General features: G+C 40.5%; 1 protein-coding gene and 1 long non-coding RNA gene across 2 annotated transcripts; one reads left to right on the top strand and one right to left on the bottom strand.

Moving 5' to 3' along the window:
• The first annotated feature begins 2,953 nt into the window (after nt 1-2,953).
• Nucleotides 2,954-3,929, top strand: LOC124281596. The gene is made up of 3 exons (XR_006899946.1): nt 2,954-2,985; nt 3,106-3,353; nt 3,561-3,929. It is a non-coding gene; the product is annotated as an uncharacterized LOC124281596 (long non-coding RNA).
• An 8,320-nt stretch (nt 3,930-12,249) lies between these two features.
• On the bottom strand, nt 12,250-17,271 carry LOC124281568 (triple functional domain protein-like). The gene is made up of 4 exons (XM_046717512.1): nt 17,219-17,271; nt 16,951-17,089; nt 14,985-15,160; nt 12,250-12,400 (listed from the first exon to the last, which is right to left on the bottom strand). The coding sequence occupies exons 1-4, from the start codon at nt 17,269-17,271 to the stop codon at nt 12,250-12,252; spliced, it is 519 nt and encodes a 172-aa protein (XP_046573468.1).
• Nucleotides 17,272-18,727: the final 1,456 nt, after the last annotated feature.

Genomic DNA, 18,727 nt, shown 5'->3' with positions numbered 1-18,727 from the left:
TGACTTGGGAAACAGCAGAGTTGCCTGTCCCTATTATACATAAGCATTATTATTTCAAATATGAAAGAACCAGGGAATAAATACACAATCACCATTCATCATCAATTTGCATCGGAAAAGGTAAAAAATGTGAAAATGATTACACTGAAATGTAAAATGTTTTTTCTCATTACGCATGGTGGAATCGAGTTGTTGTATTTACAGGAAACAGGATGAACAGCCTACTTGACAGCAAGCCAGGACTACAGGGAATAACTGGACAGCACACCACTTGGCTACAACTGCCTATGTTCATGGATTACTCTACTATCTATTGCAATGGTTTTATTCACATGTTATACTGAATGAATAACTCACTGAGACTACACATTAGACCCCTTATTGTGGTAGCGTATCACATCTTTCCACATGCTGACCTACTGCTAGCTTATGGTCACCACAGTCTGGCACATCTGTGGTGACTACTGTACAGGCATATGCCTCTTGTATTAACAGGTAGACTCGTACTCCACTCCGTTTGTACATCTGGAGTATACCATCATGGTGTACTCCTTGACTTAGCTTGTAAGATGTTAGAATAGAATAACCTCAGTTTACATGTGACTCCCTTCATACATTTTCTATTCAAGCTTACAAATAAGAGCTTGGCATCTGCACAATTAGGCAGCTGGACAAATTCTTTAATCTGCTTGGGTGCTTATTTTATATGTGATAGTAAAGTTACTCTCACTTTCAGTCTGGCCAAATATCTGGAAAATGAAAGGAAACATGTCCTGTTTTCTCCTGTTTCAAGAGAACTCTGGACCATCAGGGTGGAGCCATCAGGACTGAGACGACCTTCCACATTGCTGCAGCACTATTGTCAAGCATTGTCCTTTGTTCTGCAGCAGGTGCTGAATCATCCAACATATCTACACAGTAGACTGCAGACCTGGCCATGCTGCAACTCCATGGGCAGATTGGGAGAGACACAAGCTTGTTGGCTGGGACATCCACATGTATCCATGTTGAGGGGCCAGATCCTGCATTCAGCTACACTAGACATCCATGCTGGGGCCATGTCTACTAGCATCACAGACAAGGGCGAGGAGGCATTGGCTAGGAAATCACTTTCATGGTATCACTCTGCAACAATGATGGATGCACGACTCAGTCTCACACAAGTCACAGAACTCAACATCAAAAACTTTAGACATGTCACAGTCATTATCACCACAATCAAGTCACAAACATTAATGTGACAATATTCACACGATAGTTGGGCATTGATGGTTCCTGGGTCTGCTGGCACCACCTAATAACCACCACAGCTCCACATGACATAGACTGTTATTGGTGTGCCTAGGTCACATGTTATTATGTTGGTACTTAGTTTTCATACTCACAGCTTTGCTATTTGTACACCTGGCATGTACTGCGCTAAGGTGTGTTTATCATATCTCAGTATCTTATATAGTATGACCAGAAATTATTGAGAATTTTAGGAAAATGTTTTATTGGATTTCTAGTATAAACAACCCCTTGACCAGCTATCAAGTGCGTGGTTTCATTCAAGAGAGACAACTCTGTTAATCCTCTTTCATTAGTTTGTGAAGAGTTATCCCCCTTTGTTAACTTGCTAGCAGACGATATTTTCAGTGATCCTCAGTATGGATGATTTAGAGAAGAGGAAGTTTGATTTTAGAGTATTATAACAAGGACATCAGATCAGCTAAAGTGATTTCAAGTAGAACAGGCATCCCTTTGTCCACTGTTTATCGTGTTTTTGAAAAATATTGCAAATGGATATGGCATTGAGCACCAGGGAGGCGCAGGTAGGCCCAGAAAATTGACTGTCGGTGACAGGAGGCGGCTTGGTATTCTTGTTTCTAAAAACAAACAAAGGTGTTTAGAAAACTTAAGGCTATATATGATTGATAGAGGGACTGTGGCTGGCTGTAAGGAGACAATTTGAACTGAGCTGCATGCAATGGGTTGGCAGAAAAGTCGAGGAATTCCATCACCGATCATGAAACCTGAACAAACGGAGCGAAGGTTGACCTGGTGCTTACAGCATAGAAATTTTAACTGGGACAATGTGATTTCTCAGATGAAAGTTCTGTGTGGCTGTTTCCTAATACACTGAAATTCTGGACCAAACAAACAGAAAAAGCTTTGTATCAGCGCCCAAAGTACTGTCCGCAATTTAATGTGTGGGGTGGCATATCTTTGTTAGGGGCAACGCCCCTCTGTGTATTTGAAGGGAATATAAACAGTGAGCGGTACACCGATATTCTCGAGGGACATTTACTTCCATCTGCTCACGTGTTCTATGGAAATTTTTGGATTTTCCAGCAGGACGACGACCCAAAACATCGTTCAAAGCATTCACAGGCCTGGTTTCGGACCCAAAATATGACATTATTAGATTGGCCAAGCTATAGCCCTGACCTAAATCCAAAAGAAAATGTTTGGGGACTTATGAAGGAAAGTGTCAATAAGAAAAATCTGACAAATAATGCTGAAATGAAAGAAGAGGTGGTCCGATATTGGGACAGCATGGACCACGACTTTCTAACTTCTTTGATCAGTAGTATGCCCCGCCGCATTGAAGCCTGCATTGCTCCCCATGGTGACTGGATACAAATACTAACTGTTCACCTGTCTTTGAATCTGGCGTTATGTTCTGCTAATATTCACATTTAATACTTGAGTAATGAGTGAATTTTTTAAAAAATAATTACAATCTTAAATTCTCAATAATTTCTGGTTGTACTGTACATTGTCATCTTATACTGCTGTATCATGTTTCATCAAAGGCAGCAAAAGCAGCAACAAATTGGTACCTGGTGTCGTCGCCGCTCGATGAAGTCACACAACCGAGCGGTGGCAATAGGTTTTGGACGCTTTCGAGGCTTTCTTAATCCAGGCACATTCTATACACGTCTGAGCAGAGGGGCGCTTGCTGAAAACATAGCAATCTAACTGAATGACATTATACTGTACGTAACACTACAGAGATATACTTCCCAGACTAGGTGCACTGACCGTGGTGTGTAGGTAACACTACAGAGATATACTTCCCAGACTAGGTGCACTGACCGTGCTGAAAACATAGCAATCTAGGTAACACTACAGAGATATACTTCCCAGACTAGGTGCACTGACAGTGTACTGTAGGTAACACTACAGAGATATACTTCCCAGACTAGGTGCACTGACAGTGTACTGTAGGTAACACTACAGAGATATACTTCCCAGACTAGGTGCACTGACCGTGTACTGTAGGTAACACTACAGAGATATACTTCCCAGACTAGGTGCACTGACAGTGTACTGTAGGTAACACTACAGAGATATACTTCCCAGACTAGGTGCACTGACCTGTAGGTACTACAGAGATATACTTCCCAGACTAGGTGCACTGACCGTGGTGTGTAGGTAACACTACAGAGATATACTTCCCAGACTAGGTGCACTGACCGTGGTGTGTAGGTAACACTACAGAGATATACTTCCCAGACTAGGTGCACTGACCGTGTACTGTAGGTAACACTACAGAGATATACTTCCCAGACTAGGTGCACTGACAGTGTACTGTAGGTAACACTACAGAGATATACTTCCCAGACTAGGTGCACTGACAGTGTACTGTAGGTAACACTACAGAGATATACTTCCCAGACTAGGTGCACTGACAGTGTACTGTAGGTAACACTACAGAGATATACTTCCCAGACTAGGTGCACTGACCGTGGTGTGTAGGTAACACTACAGAGATATACTTCCCAGACTAGGTGCACTGACCGTGTACTGTAGGTAACACTACAGAGATATACTTCCCAGACTAGGTGCACTGACAGTGTACTGTAGGTAACACTACAGAGATATACTTCCCAGACTAGGTGCACTGACCGTGGTGTGTAGGTAACACTACAGAGATATACTTCCCAGACTAGGTGCACTGACCGTGGTGTGTGTAGGTAACACTACAGAGATATACTTCCCAGACTAGGTGCACTGACGGTGGTGTGTAGGTAACACTACAGAGATATACTTCCCAGACTAGGTGCACTGACCGTGGTGTGTAGGTAACACTACAGAGATATACTTCCCAGACTAGGTGCACTGACAGTGTACTGTAGGTAACACTACAGAGATATACTTCCCAGACTAGGTGCACTGACCGTGGTGTGTAGGTAACACTACAGAGATATACTTCCCAGACTAGGTGCACTGACCGTGGTGTGTAGGTAACACTACAGAGATATACTTCCCAGACTAGGTGCACTGACCGTGGTGTGTAGGTAACACTACAGAGATATACTTCCCAGACTAGGTGCACTGACAGTGTACTGTAGGTAACACTACAGAGATATACTTCCCAGACTAGGTGCACTGACCGTGGTGTGTAGGTAACACTACAGAGATATACTTCCCAGACTAGGTGCACTGACAGTGTACTGTAGGTAACACTACAGAGATATACTTCCCAGACTAGGTACACTGACCGTGGTGTGTAGGTAACACTACAGAGATATACTTCCCAGACTAGGTGCACTGACCGTGGTGTGTAGGTAACACTACAGAGATATACTTCCCAGACTAGGTGCACTGACCGTGGTGTGTAGGTAACACTACAGAGATATACTTCCCAGACTAGGTGCACTGACAGTGGTGTGTAGAGTAACACTACAGAGATATACTTCCCAGACTAGGTGCACTGACCGTGGTGTGTAGGTAACACTACAGAGATATACTTCCCAGACTAGGTGCACTGACAGTGTACTGTAGGTAACACTACAGAGATATACTTCCCAGACTAGGTGCACTGACAGTGTACTGTAGGTAACACTACAGAGATATACTTCCCAGACTAGGTGCACTGACCGTGGTGTGTAGGTAACACTACAGAGATATACTTCCCAGACTAGGTGCACTGACAGTGTACTGTAGGTAACACTACAGAGATATACTTCCCAGACTAGGTGCACTGACAGTGTACTGTAGGTAACACTACAGAGATATACTTCCCAGACTAGGTACACTGACCTTGGTGTGTAGGTAACACTACAGAGATATACTTCCCAGACTAGGTACACTGACCGTGGTGTGTAGGTAACACTACAGAGATATACTTCCCAGACTAGGTGCACTGACCGTGGTGTGTAGGTAACACTACAGAGATATACTTCCCAGACTAGGTGCACTGACCGTGGTGTGTAGGTAACACTACAGAGATATACTTCCCAGACTAGGTGCACTGACCGTGGTGTGTAGGTAACACTACAGAGATATACTTCCCAGACTAGGTGCACTGACCGTGGTGTGTGTGATACAAGTGATACATACTACTTCAGCTTCATCAACAGTCTAAGTAAACTTAGGTTCAGCATTATTTGTTACACTGCTATACTGAGTCTAACAAAACCAAGTAGAAGGTCGCGTCAGCTAACCTTTTGCACTGACCAATCAGAACACAGCTCACCAAATCGCAAAAGTTATCATTCGCACATACCGTTTGAACCATTACCTCAAAAACTCGAACGATTCCGAAAGCTATTTTCCGCACGATCGCTTCCGAGTGATACACTCAATGAGTAAACAGTCACTGAAAATAGCGTTTTTGTTAAACTTAAAGGATGTCATCTTGCGAAAATATAAGCAATTAGTAACCATGTCATTAGAAACCCATAAGCTGTTTTGTAAGTCCCGCCGAACCCTAACAAGTAGTCAATGTCTGATTGGTTAAATCTGTTCGGCTGTCTCGTGTTTGATTGGATGGTCATAGGTCACTCAAAGGTTAGCTGACCCGACCTTCTACCAGGTTTTGTTAGACTCAATAGCAGTGTAACGAATAATATTGAGCGTAAGTTACTTTTACCTGACACATACTTCACTTTTACCTGACACATACATCTCTTTTACCTGACACATACATCACTTTTACCTGACACATACATCACTATTACCTGACACATACATCTCTTTTAGCAGCCATCTTACAAGAAATCAGACAAACCTACATGGAATCATAGAGGGATTAAATTTACAGCGAAAAACAAATACTTTGTGATGAATTTTTTAAAATAATAATATCTAGTAAACAACTAGTTTTCCTCAGGTATTGTTGAGTGAAAATCAAGATACTTGACTTGTATTACCAAAACAAGCAACTATAATTGACATGTATCTATGTATCCTACACATCTTCCAGGGTGTTCAATATGATCTGTTGTTTGTTGGAACAAATCTCTGTAATCTATCTATGTATCCTACACATCTTCCAGGGTATTCAATATGATCTGTTGTTTGGAACAAATCTCTGTAATCTACTATTTTTCATGATCATTTGTATGAGAACTGTTTGAGTGAGAATCTTGTAAGAAAAAGATAAATAAATTTCCACATGTGAAGACTCCTAGTACTAAATGCTGTGATGATGTGGAAACTGAGTAACAGATTGCTGGATAAGTGCATGCTAGACTTTCATTTGGTATATTTCTAAAACATATTGACGGAAAATAATATATGAAATGTTACACTAAAACCCATGGTAGTATTTAGCGCTTAGATTTACAAACTGCAACAGTTGAGAACTTCAGATATATCACAAAGGCTGATAATTAAAAGTGAGTCTGCATGATGTAACGGATGTGGTATTGCTCAAACTGACACAAGGCCTTGTTTTCACAGGTAGGGAATGCTCTGATCATATATATCGCTTTTCGTGGATTTTCCTCTGTTATGGAAAAAACGAACAAATAAAGCTTTTCTAACAACCATTTACTACATAATGTGCTTTTTAACATTATTCAGAAGTAAGTGACTTTTAAAGGGCCACTGATCCAGAGCAATTAATGTTTCCAGCCAACAGTCTAATTACGAAACCTAGCTGCAAACTGGTCAGCCCCTGCTCCCTCGACCGTGACGGACACGGGGACTGGGCTACTGCTCCCTCGACCGTGACGGACACGGGGACTGGGCTACTGTCCACCCTGGCAGAATTTCTTCAACCTAATCAGTGGGACATTAGGAAGGGTGGATGCCTATCAGATGCCTTATTTGAAAATATCCCCCGGTAGTTCTTGTCTGATTGTAATAAAGTATCCCAGCAGTGTAGGCTTTTACAGATTTTCAAATGTTGCGATGGTATAGTGACTGGTCCAATTTGATCCTATTTCTGTCTTTTTTTACTTAAACAATGATATCAAAACACACATTTGATGTTATTTGAATCCATAAACTAAACAACCCCACTTTGCCATTGCAAAAAAAAAAATCTGATATACATAGGTATATACAGTTTTTAACTAAGTACACAGCAAATGCTTATATATATTTCTTATGTAACAATGAAGTTCCGTTCGTATCCTCAAAACAGTGTCGGCCCATAAGTTGTTTTTTCAGGCAATCAAACTTGCATGCAATACAGCCATTACTACTCTCTTGCTGTAACCCTTGTATGGTGGTAAATCTACACGTTATTTGTCATCATTCACTTGATGGTCAGTTAATGAATTTATAACAGGTATAATTAGTGATAACACCACTCAGATTACCGTCAAAGGTTCCCATTTGGCATTTCTTGTGTCTGGAGTAAATACTCATCATTATAAATTGAGGTCTGATGTGACAAATGTATTACATCTTATGTAATATGGGCATGAAAGTGTAGTAAGAGGAATTATCAGCTGAGTTACAAAACAAACATCGATCAAAGGATTAACCGATAACACGCTGATTGATTAATTGCTTTTATCCTGCACAGCGGATTTGTCAAAAGGCAGTGTTTATGTATGTAGATTTACTAATCTATACTGAATACACCCTGTCATAAAGTCTCTTTGTAAAAACAACGTCCTTCCTTCAAAGGATTAACTGCCAATACATTGATTGATTGCTCATTATTGGCTAACTAAATTACTTTTTTAAAGAATGTCGGACATCATGCAATTAGTTGCCAGGTGTGTTATCTTGGGTGACCAATGGGACTATACACCAATGTGAAAAAGCTGAAACGATAGATCACTTTTTCGCATATTAGACTGTTAAAAGACACATGACATGGAACCGGATACTTTGTCAGCTGCAGATGCATGGCATCTCATTCCTTTATTTGGATATTGATGGATACATTCCCCGAACAACGTAATAGCCTGATATTGTTGCTATAACTTTAGTATGTTTTAATTTTAAAATTTGCATTTTGTTTACATTTATTTGTTATGGCATTCAACAGAATCATTTATTTTGGTCGAGAAGTGTAATGATACAGACAACATACACTAGGTCGCACTTAGGGCGTGTGTGTGAAATATGATACACGTTGGCAATGTATAAGATGTGTAGATATTACAGTCAAGTTATAAATTCACTAAGTATAAGCAGATCGTGTGCATTTGATTAAGTTTCAAACTGCATACAAATATGATAATAAACTAATCAGGATTATGAGACAAAATATAAAGACGTACATTGACTTTGCTATTTCCGTCCTAACAATTTTTACCACTGGAAGACGGTTAAACTTAAAATGTTTTCATTTGTTATAAAAATAATGCCATTTAATACAACATTCAGATTGACTAGTAGTGTACCTGAGCTCACTACTCTCCCCAGAAGATTCCCCGTGTACTTACTTATAATTAGCCTTACTTTCAAAACAATGCTATTATATCAATCTTCTCACCAAATTCAAGGTCAAACTATTTCTTAAATCAAATTCTACATCCATTTAAGTCAACATTACTATGAAATCAAACATTACATCAAAATCAGCATCAGTGAATATTTTTTTTATAATAAACCAAATTATTCACCAAAGTCTACATAATTTACAACAAAATCAACATAAGATTATCGAGTAAAAAAGATTTGGTATTTGTGGATCAGTCTATACTTATGCTATCAACTACACATGAGGGTGGCACACCAGAGGTAACAAACCAGTCATGAATTCTGGGATATCATCTGGGTACTCACTGGAGAATAACAATAACAAAAGCAACAACCAGTCCAAAGAGATTGCTCTGGATCAGTGCCCCTTTAAAGAAGGTGCCACACAGGAACATTTGAGCTTGGGCTCTATCTTTACATGTCAAGCATTGTTGCATGGAACACTGAGCCAGGAACAAGATAGGGAATAAGAATTTGGACTTAATCATTTCAAATAGAGATGTATCCCACTTTGGAACATAAAGGTTGCCTGGTAAACAGACTACATTCCACCAAATAATAGGGATGCAAACATATGGAGAAGTGCAACTGATGGTCAAAGGGAGATAATCCTCCAGTGGAAACCCTGTGACAGTAGGCATGATGAAGCATCCCTCCTGTCATGATGACCTGGTGTTTTAATACTTGCAGTTCAGGCAAGTGTCATGTGGTAACTGTCACATCTTGAAGTGTATCATCCATGAAGTGAAATATTTATAATACTACTCACCCAATACAACTGAACAGGTTAACTTTCATTGTGAAAATATCCCAAAGTGTAGAAAACTACTAGTATTCTGTTTGCATGTTCATTCTTTGTTTACAACCATTTTGCTGTTAAAGATCACATATAACCTAGGGGGGGTACAAATGCATAAATCATTTAATGGCATCGTTATAAATCAAACCCGTCATCAAAACTACTCATTTCGACCCTTTAAATCGACCTTTTTGACAACACTGCACAATTCTCTCCCGAGGATGAAATTTCAACCAATTAGCGGAGCGTGCCTCCATGATGTAATGTGAGGTATTGATATGAGGGACACTGTAGAATTCATGTACATTTGCGGGGGTAAATTATCTTGTTTACAGGTTTGTCTAAAGCTGAAATCGTGATAATTGTTGTGAAAAATGAAAGCTTTATGTTTTCTCAATCCACTGTCATTTAATCTTGTTACCTGCTTTGCCTAGCTTCCGGTTACAACTTGTTTTCATAGACGATTCTGTCAAAATTGCTTATTGTCATAACTGTTACCTGGTGGCTAGGTCTGGCTTTGTTCCCCAATTTACTCGGGTGTTAAACCATTTATGTCAAGTGATTTCAATATGGTTAATTCAGTGGGTTGGCATTTTGGTACAAAGCAGACTCTAACATGTCGGGAAGTAATTCAGACAGTGACAATCTTTCCATTGAATTTTCAATGAAGAAACAATCGCTTGGCCTTATTTGTTCGAGGCAGACGCTAGAGATAGTGAAAACGATGTTCAGCCTCACGATCGACTAGTATCTACATACTGGTGAGTGGGCGTTAACCATGTGAATGTAGCAAGAAATTTAATGCACAATATTGTCACTTCGACTCCCACCTCGCTTCCCTGGAAGAAATCGCTATGTTACAAGTTGCGTCATGCAAAATCCTTTTCGTCATGATTCAAATACATATTTAACTAAGAGTAGAAAGTAGTTTTGATTTTCTGACTTGATGAAAACAAACCATAATCTCATTTATTCTCGAACACACTTTTGCCCGTGACGTACGAATTTTAACAATGGCGGGGTCCTGTTACGAACATCCGACAGTCCGAGAATAAATGCTATTTAGGTTTGTTTTCACCGAGTCACAAAATCAAAACTACTTTGTACTGGTAGTAAAATATGTATTTGATTGATGGCCAATAGGATTTTGCATGACATAGCTTATAACACAAGCATTGTCACTAAGATGACCATATCCCCCGCCACAAATTATCAAATCAAACTTATAAAGTAATGAAAGTTTAAGTTAAATGTCAATAAAAACATGACCAGTCAACCTCTCTTGATATCTTGCTCTTTAGGTGTTCAAACACACACATATTTTCAAGACTGACTTTGACCTTGACATGAATGTCATAGTGTATGAAATATGCAAGAATAGTACGAAAGAAATTGCTTATTGAAAAACATTTAAGGGAAGTCTTGAAAGTCTGAAGAAAATGCAGTGAACCGTTCTTAAAATATCTTGCTGACAATTCAGGTTAACATCAGTGTAGGAAAGATGTAGAAAATCTAGCCTGTCCACAAGACTGGCAGGTCAAATTTTTTACCAGTCCTGCCAAAATCTAGCCTGTCCTCCAAATATAAATAAAACACCTTCGGCAGTAAATATTCAAAAAGGTTATAATCATTATATATATGTCATTGGTTTGCTAAAATTGACCCGACATGACGGACTAGATATTTTTTTAACCTGTCCTCGACAAAATTCACCCGTCTCGGACGTTGGGACGGGCTATCTTTCCTACACTGTTAACATGCTGAAATCTTCAAAGTGATGGGGGGATGAACCTAGGTACCAAATATGAAAAGAATCTAGAGAACAGTTCTTAAGATATTCCAATTCGTACGGACAGACTGAGCCTAATACCATATCCCCCGCTTCGCGCTAAATGCACGGCGGGAGATAATAACAGTTACTCTCTTGGAAGCGAGGTGGGTGTCAATATAATACTACTTACAATATTATTGTCACTTCGAACACAACCTCGCTTCCGAGGAAGATATTGTTATATTACAAATGTGTCATGCAAAATCCTTTTGGTCATCAATCATATACATATTTTACTACAACTGGTAAATAGTTTTGATTTGTTTTACTTGATGAAAACGTCGAGAAATCAGGAAAATGACGAGCGTGTTACACACTTTATATACAACTAACTGAAAATCCTTCCTCACACTACTTCACTTCCGGTTCACTGCAGTGCTCTGGCAACAGAGCTACGTAACCTCTTGGCGGGCGAGAGTGAAGCAGGCGGCTTTTTGGCAACTTGTAGTCGCTTGGTATTAATTAACTGCAAGTTTTTTAAGAATGAATTTGGTGTTCCGCTGAAGACTAACCACAAGTCTTTCATATTTAATGGTTAAAATGAACAAACAAAAAAGGCCACTATGATGTGTGTGTGTTAAATTGCTTTCGTACATATCGTACATATGCGTGGGGGTGGGGATGTTTATGAACCGGTCCCTAAGGCTGTTCTTTTCTTTTCATACTCCTGGACATCATAGAACAATAGAAGAATATCTTTTCAATTGTGCAAAACAATCTGTAAATCACATTTAAAGCCTTACAACAGTAAAAGTGTGTTTGCGAAGAAAATAGGTGATAGGTTCCTACTTGTGTTAGCACTGAGATGAGGTTTTACTCGCATTCCTTCATTATTTCCAGTTAGAGAAGGAGTAGCTTACTCTTTACTCTAACATTGGGTTGATGAGTAGGAAGACTTCTTCCAAGTCTATGAATGCTGTAGCGAATGTATACCTGAGTTCTTCCACAAGCATGGTCCGGATCAGGTCCTTGGCATCCTGGGAGATGCCCGCGAAGTACTCATCGGGAAGCAGTAGTCATTACGGACAATGTTAGAGCATGTTTCCTCCTGACTCTCATCCAGGAAAGGGGACACCCCGCTGAGCAGAACGTACACGATGATGCCGATACTCCTGCAAACAAGAGATGCCATCAACACTTCCACCTGATCATGAACACTTCCACTCAACCATGAACACTTCCACCTGATCATGAACACTTCCACTCAACCATGAACACTTCCACCTGATCATGAACACTTCCACTCAACCATGAACACTTCTATCTGATCATGAACACTTCCACTCAACCATGAACACTTCCACTACAGAAAGTAACACACACTAACCTGACTGATGTACAATCACTTCCAGTTTCATTCAAATATGGTGTTACAATGTAAACTTACCATAGTATACTGGACAAGAGTCTAACACATGAATTCCCTCTCATGCTGTTATGTCCTGTTCACTGGCAACTTATCTAGATAGTTTTGTGGTAAACCTTATACTCCAGCATAATGCAACTGCACCAAATATGGTGTTACAATGTAAACTTACCATAGTTTACTGGACAAGAGTCTAACACATGAATTCCCTCTCATGCTGTTATGTCCTGTTCACTGGCAACTTATCTAGATAGTTTTGTGGTAAACCTTATACTCCAGCATAATGCAACTGCACCTGCCCCAGGTAGAAACACATCACTTGTTCCCAAGTAACTTCCATTGACAAGATGAAAGCCAGATTGGAGAGGTGCGAGGAATTAATTCCTGATGTACAATTAGACACTGATAGGTATTGTTTGATCATTCCATTGCCTACCTCACCTCTATTACATCATATCCAGTTTTTACCAGAGGGACCAAGTGTCTAGAACCCCCTCTGGCAGCAGTGAAGTAGGAATGTTTACTATAAGATGAAACATAGAAGCTGTATTTCCTGGTTCTACATTAGTCAAACTCTAGTTTGTCATGTATGGTGTCATGTACTGTTCTGTGATGACACATATCTCACCTCAGGAAATGATTTTTATACAAATCCATCTTTATGTTAATCAACAGGTGAACCTATAATTAGCTGGCTGAAGGGAGGCTTCACATGTTATATGCCAGCCATAAAGCAGTTACTGTACACCAAGGTGTGTTGATGATCTGATAAACATTTCTCTCAAGTGCATTTCCCCACTAATCTTTGGACTTCATGATTTATGTGCACTCCTCCCTCTCTTCCCCTCAAATTCTGGATCCCCCAATGTTGTGTGCTATCATATCCAAAAGTTGAGATCAGCAAGTATTTTGGGCGCACACGGGATTTCCTGCCTTGCACATGTGCAGTTACATGCATTAAAGGCACACAGATGGCGTGTGGCCTAATTGCCCTGTCAAAGCTGTCTTTCGATGTAAAGCAATGCAGTATTCAAGTACATTCCATGAAATATCACACAATTGACATACCAGTTCATGATGAAATTAATCCACAGTGTAAAGAAGTATGTTGTGAAGGCTCACACAGATTTGAATTTCCCACTGTTTGAATTTCCCACTGTGTCAGTCAGGTGGCCAGAGGAAGTGTGTTTCCATAGAAACAAGCGTTGGAATGGGGAAATGGTTCGTTCAGGGTTTTATATTTCAGGCAGGCTGCGAAAATGATCCCCTACCCATTCCCCTGACCCCAAGCTGTGCAGGGTTAGGGCTGTACATGTATTTGATGCTGAGATCATCATATTGAAGATTTTATTTTCAGAAAATAAGTAAAATTTGAAATTTCATATATGCTAATCAAAGAGCCTTTGAGATCGCCAGGCTCTTGCCAGGCACCTGTTACATTCCTGTCACTCACGGGCAGATAATATCTACACTGCTGAGGGGTAGCAAATGGAAGACTAACTGGAAACCCACAGGGCTTTTGGAGGTTTGCGCGCACGCATGCACGCGCACGCATGTACACACACACACACACACACACACGACCTTTAAAGGTTAGTCTCCCATTTGCTACCCCTCAGCAGTGTAGATGTTATCTGCCCGTGAGTGACAAGACTGTAAGGGCTATGGGTGCCTGGCAAGAGCCTGGCGATGTCAAAGGTTAACCTTGAAATTTACTACTGGAATAAACATGTGCCTTATAGTAAATTACCAACAACCCTTTCACTTCATATTTTGATGACTAAAGAGATTAATTGGATTAGCATATATGAAACATCAAATTTTACCTATATTCTGAATATAAAATCTTCAGCAAAGAGATGTCAGCATCAGATAGTGGACAACCCTAGCCCTGCACAGCATGGCATCAGGGAAGGGGGGAGTGGGGGAGGGGGGCATTTTCCCAGTCTGCCTGAAACATGAAACCCTAGAGGAACCATTTCCCCACTCCAAGGCTTGTTTCTATGGAAACACACTTCCTCTGGCCACCTGACTGACACAGTGGGAAATTCAAATCTGAATAGTATGTTTTGTCGGCTGTCTGCATCCATACTTTTTGCTGTGAGTCTTCACAACGTACCTCTTTACACTGTGGCTTAATATCAGCCTGAACCGATGAGTCAGTTTTGAGATATTTCATGGAATGTACTTGAATACTACATTGCTTTGCATCTAAGGACAGCTTTGACAAGGCAAGGAGCACACCCCATCTGTGTATAGGTTTGAACCCCCGGCCTTAAAGGCTGCCGATGAGGTTTGTTTCATAATTAAACTGATGAAAGTAAACTGACCAGATATCAGTGAGGAGGCCCACTGGAGTTCCACTGATCAACTCTGGACTCATGAATTCAGTGTTGCCCATGATGGGGTGGATATAGTAGTTGTTGTAGATGTGTCGGGCGTCACCAAAGTCAGTCAGCTTGAGACCAGTTCCCATTGCGCCAACTTCCACCAGAAGGTTCTCAGGCTGGATGACATGAACAGGTAACAATTCATAACACAGTAATAACACTGACAGGAGAAGAGCACACAACAAGGAAAAACACTCTACAATATCAGAATAACACTGAATATACCATTCATATAACATAACTCATAATATGGGAATGACATTCGCAGTTGGGGATGTACATTTTCTGATGTGCAGATGTGAGATGTGGCAGCTGAGGAGGTATGTACCCTCATGTCCTGGTGTGGGACATGGAGGTTTGTACCCTAATGTCCTGGTGTGGGACGTGGAGGTGTGTACCCTAATGTCCTGGTGTGGGACGTGAAGGTATGTACCCTAATGTCCTGGTGTGGGACGTGGAGGTATGTACCCTCATGTCCTGGTGTGGGACGTGGAGGTATGTACCCTCATGTCCTGGTGTGGGACGTGGAGGTATGTACCCTAATGTCCTGGTGTGGGACATGGAGGTATTTACCCTAATGTCCTGGTGTGGGACGTGAAGGTGTGTACCCTAATGTCCTGGTGTGGGACGTGGAGGTGTTTACCCTAATGTCCTGGTGTGGGACGTGGAGGTATTTACCCTAATGTCCTGGTGTGGGAAGTGGAGGTATTTACCCTAATGACCTGGTGTGGGACATGGAGGTATGTACCCTAATGACCTGGTGTGGGACATGGAGGTATGTACCCTAATGTCCTGGTGTTGGACGTGAAGGTATGTACCCTCATGTCCTGGTGTGGGACGATGGAGGTGTGTACCCATATGTCCTGGTGTGGGACGTGAAGGTGTGTACCCTAATGTCCTGGTGTGGGATGTGTTGCAGTTGTGGAGGTATGTACCCTAATGTCCTGGTGTGGGATGTGTTGCAGGTGTGGAGGTATGTACCCTAATGTTCTGGTGTGGGATGTGGAGGTATGTACCCTAATGTCCTGGTGTGGGATGTGTTGCAGTTGTGGAGGTATGTACCCTAATGTCCTGGTGTGGGATGTGTTGCAGTTGTGGAGGTATGTGTCCTGGTGTGGGATGTGTTGCAGGTATGTCCTGGTGTGGGATGTGTTGCAGGTGTGGAGGTATGTACCCTAATGTCCTGGTGTGGGACGTGGAGGTATGTACCCTAATGTCCTGGTGTGGGATGTGTTGCAGTTGTGGAGGTATGTACCCTAATGTCCTGGTGTGGGACGTTTTGCAGTTGTGGAGGTATGTACCCTAATGTCCTGGTGTGGGACGTTTTGCAGTTGTGGAGGTATGTACCCTAATGTCCTGGTGTGGGACGTTTTGCAGTTGTGGAGGTGTGTACCCTTATGTCCTGGTGTGGGATGTGGAGGTATGTACCCTAATGTCCTGGTGTGGGATGTGGAGGTATGTACCCTAACAGTGTTCACGAATAGCGTCTGACCCTCTGACAAATCCGGCAGATTCGCCAACGGTCAGACAGAAGTCTACAACCCGCCGGCCCCAGTGTCTGACTGTATATTTCAAAATGACTTTGACTGAAGTTGTTTTATGTGACATGTGACACTTGTTTGCTGTTTATAAATCTTATGTTTGTTAATAATTTCAATGTCAATATTAAGAAATATTAAATCTGAAATGTGTGTTTAATTTTATTCCACGAGTCCTGCGCATTTTCAATGGGTCAGACAGACATCTGAAACTTACAGGACCCAGTGTCCTTGTCCTGTGGCTTTGAAACACCATTCGTGAACACTGCCCTAATGTCCTGGTGTGGGATGTGGAGGTATGTACCCTAATGTCCTGGTGTGGGACGTGTTGCAGGTGTGGAGGTAAGTCAATGTGCAGATGTATGTACCTTAATGTCGAGGTGTGCGATGCGGCAGTTGTGGAGGTACTGCACTACGTCCAGAAGTTGTCTCATGTACTCCGCTGCCTGGATCTCGTCAAAGTGAGGCTTGCTGCAGATGTACTCCAGCAAGCGTCCATGAGGCAGCCTGTCACACAAATACCATTGTCATATAACCAATTTCCAGCATATAAAACAAAACAAAATGGCAAGAAAGCCATCAACTTAAAACTTTTTTGTTTTTGTAATAAATATCATAGTTGTGTGTCTCTGCTACCCAGACACCCAGGGGAGTGCTGGGCCAAAACCGTATTCACAAAAGATAGGCATCCTTAAGAGAAACAAGCAAGATGATACCTGAGTTGAAAAGGCAATTGTTTTATACATATAAATTCTGTTACTGAGGATCATAATAAAGGTACAATGTTGTGGAATCATTTTTTTAAAACAAAATTTAACAATCACAGAGACACTCATTCACACTGAGATTCACTCACATTCTCCACTAAACCATAAAAAAAGATTTAACATACACACCTCAAAGCAAAAAACTTAAGTAAATTAATGAAGAATGGTTGTACTCATGAAATCAAGATTACTGAACTTCTCGACATATCTACATTAGCTAGTTCATGGTACAATATCCACTTTGTATAGATATTAGTTGGTTGGGTTTTGCTACAAGCAAACATTCCTTCAATCATATACCTGTTGTGGATATAATGTTTAAAGTGATTAAAATTTAGGGTTGTTTCAAAACTACATTTATAGATAAAAAATTTAGCTGAAAGCAACAGTAGGTCAAACACATCATCAGTACATATATATATATATATATATATATTGTCCTTCAGATCAAACAGAATACGTTGAAGGTCAAATTACCAAAATAAGTAGGTTGATAAATTACTGTCAATAATTCTCTCAATTTGGTATCTAAAGTCGTTTTAAGTGGTTTTACAATATTTTTTTTTTTTTCATCACTTTATTTCTTTTTGATCTGGGTACAGCATATCATGCAAGTCAGCATATTTGTTGCATTATATAGGAGTCAATTACTAATCATGATCTATGTAAATAGATTGTGGCAAGACGACCAAAATGTAACAAAACTGTCGTATTTGCAGTGAGAGTATGCATTAAATTTGTGTAAGTGGTAATTGTAATTTAATTTTTTGGTTTCAGACCAGCGAGACAAGGTACAATGTTTGCTAACTTTCTAGAATATATGTACTCTTTAGTTAGCTAACTCTTTCAACACCAGTCAACCAGAGGCATTTACTGCCATGACACCGTGTTCCCAGAGACTCTGAGGTCATAGATGAAGCCTATGTTTATGAAGGAAATTATAAGCTTGTAAACCGTTATTGCTACTACATCCCATACACCATTTAAAAGATCTAATCCTACTGTTGATAAATATGAAGTTTATTTTTATAATATTATTCAAATAATACAACTACAACTTAAATAAAATTATTTTTGAATGAAAATGCAAGCTTACAATTATAACGTCCAGATATCCCACGAAAGAAGCAAAAACTATGGCGATTTTTTTCCATTTGTGACATGTCATAACAAGCCCGTGCCTTTTTCTTTTATATTTTCATTTTTACGTCATCAGAAAATTATTATAAAAAGATTTCTTAAATAATATGTATGGTCGCCTATTTCCCGATATCAGTGGCTTTCCGCTCGGTAACATGACATAACAACGGAAAATACCTCCGTTTTCGAAGCTTCGTATGAATAACAGCGTAGGCGAATCGTTTGATGTCGGGTATCG

This window comes from Haliotis rubra, unplaced genomic scaffold (assembly GCF_003918875.1).
Source record: "Haliotis rubra isolate DU_JTF1 unplaced genomic scaffold, ASM391887v1 Scf285, whole genome shotgun sequence".
NCBI lineage: Eukaryota > Metazoa > Mollusca > Gastropoda > Lepetellida > Haliotidae > Haliotis > Haliotis rubra.
The sequence above is the reverse complement of the archived record's forward strand: the minus strand, read 5'-3'. Positions and strand labels throughout refer to the sequence as shown.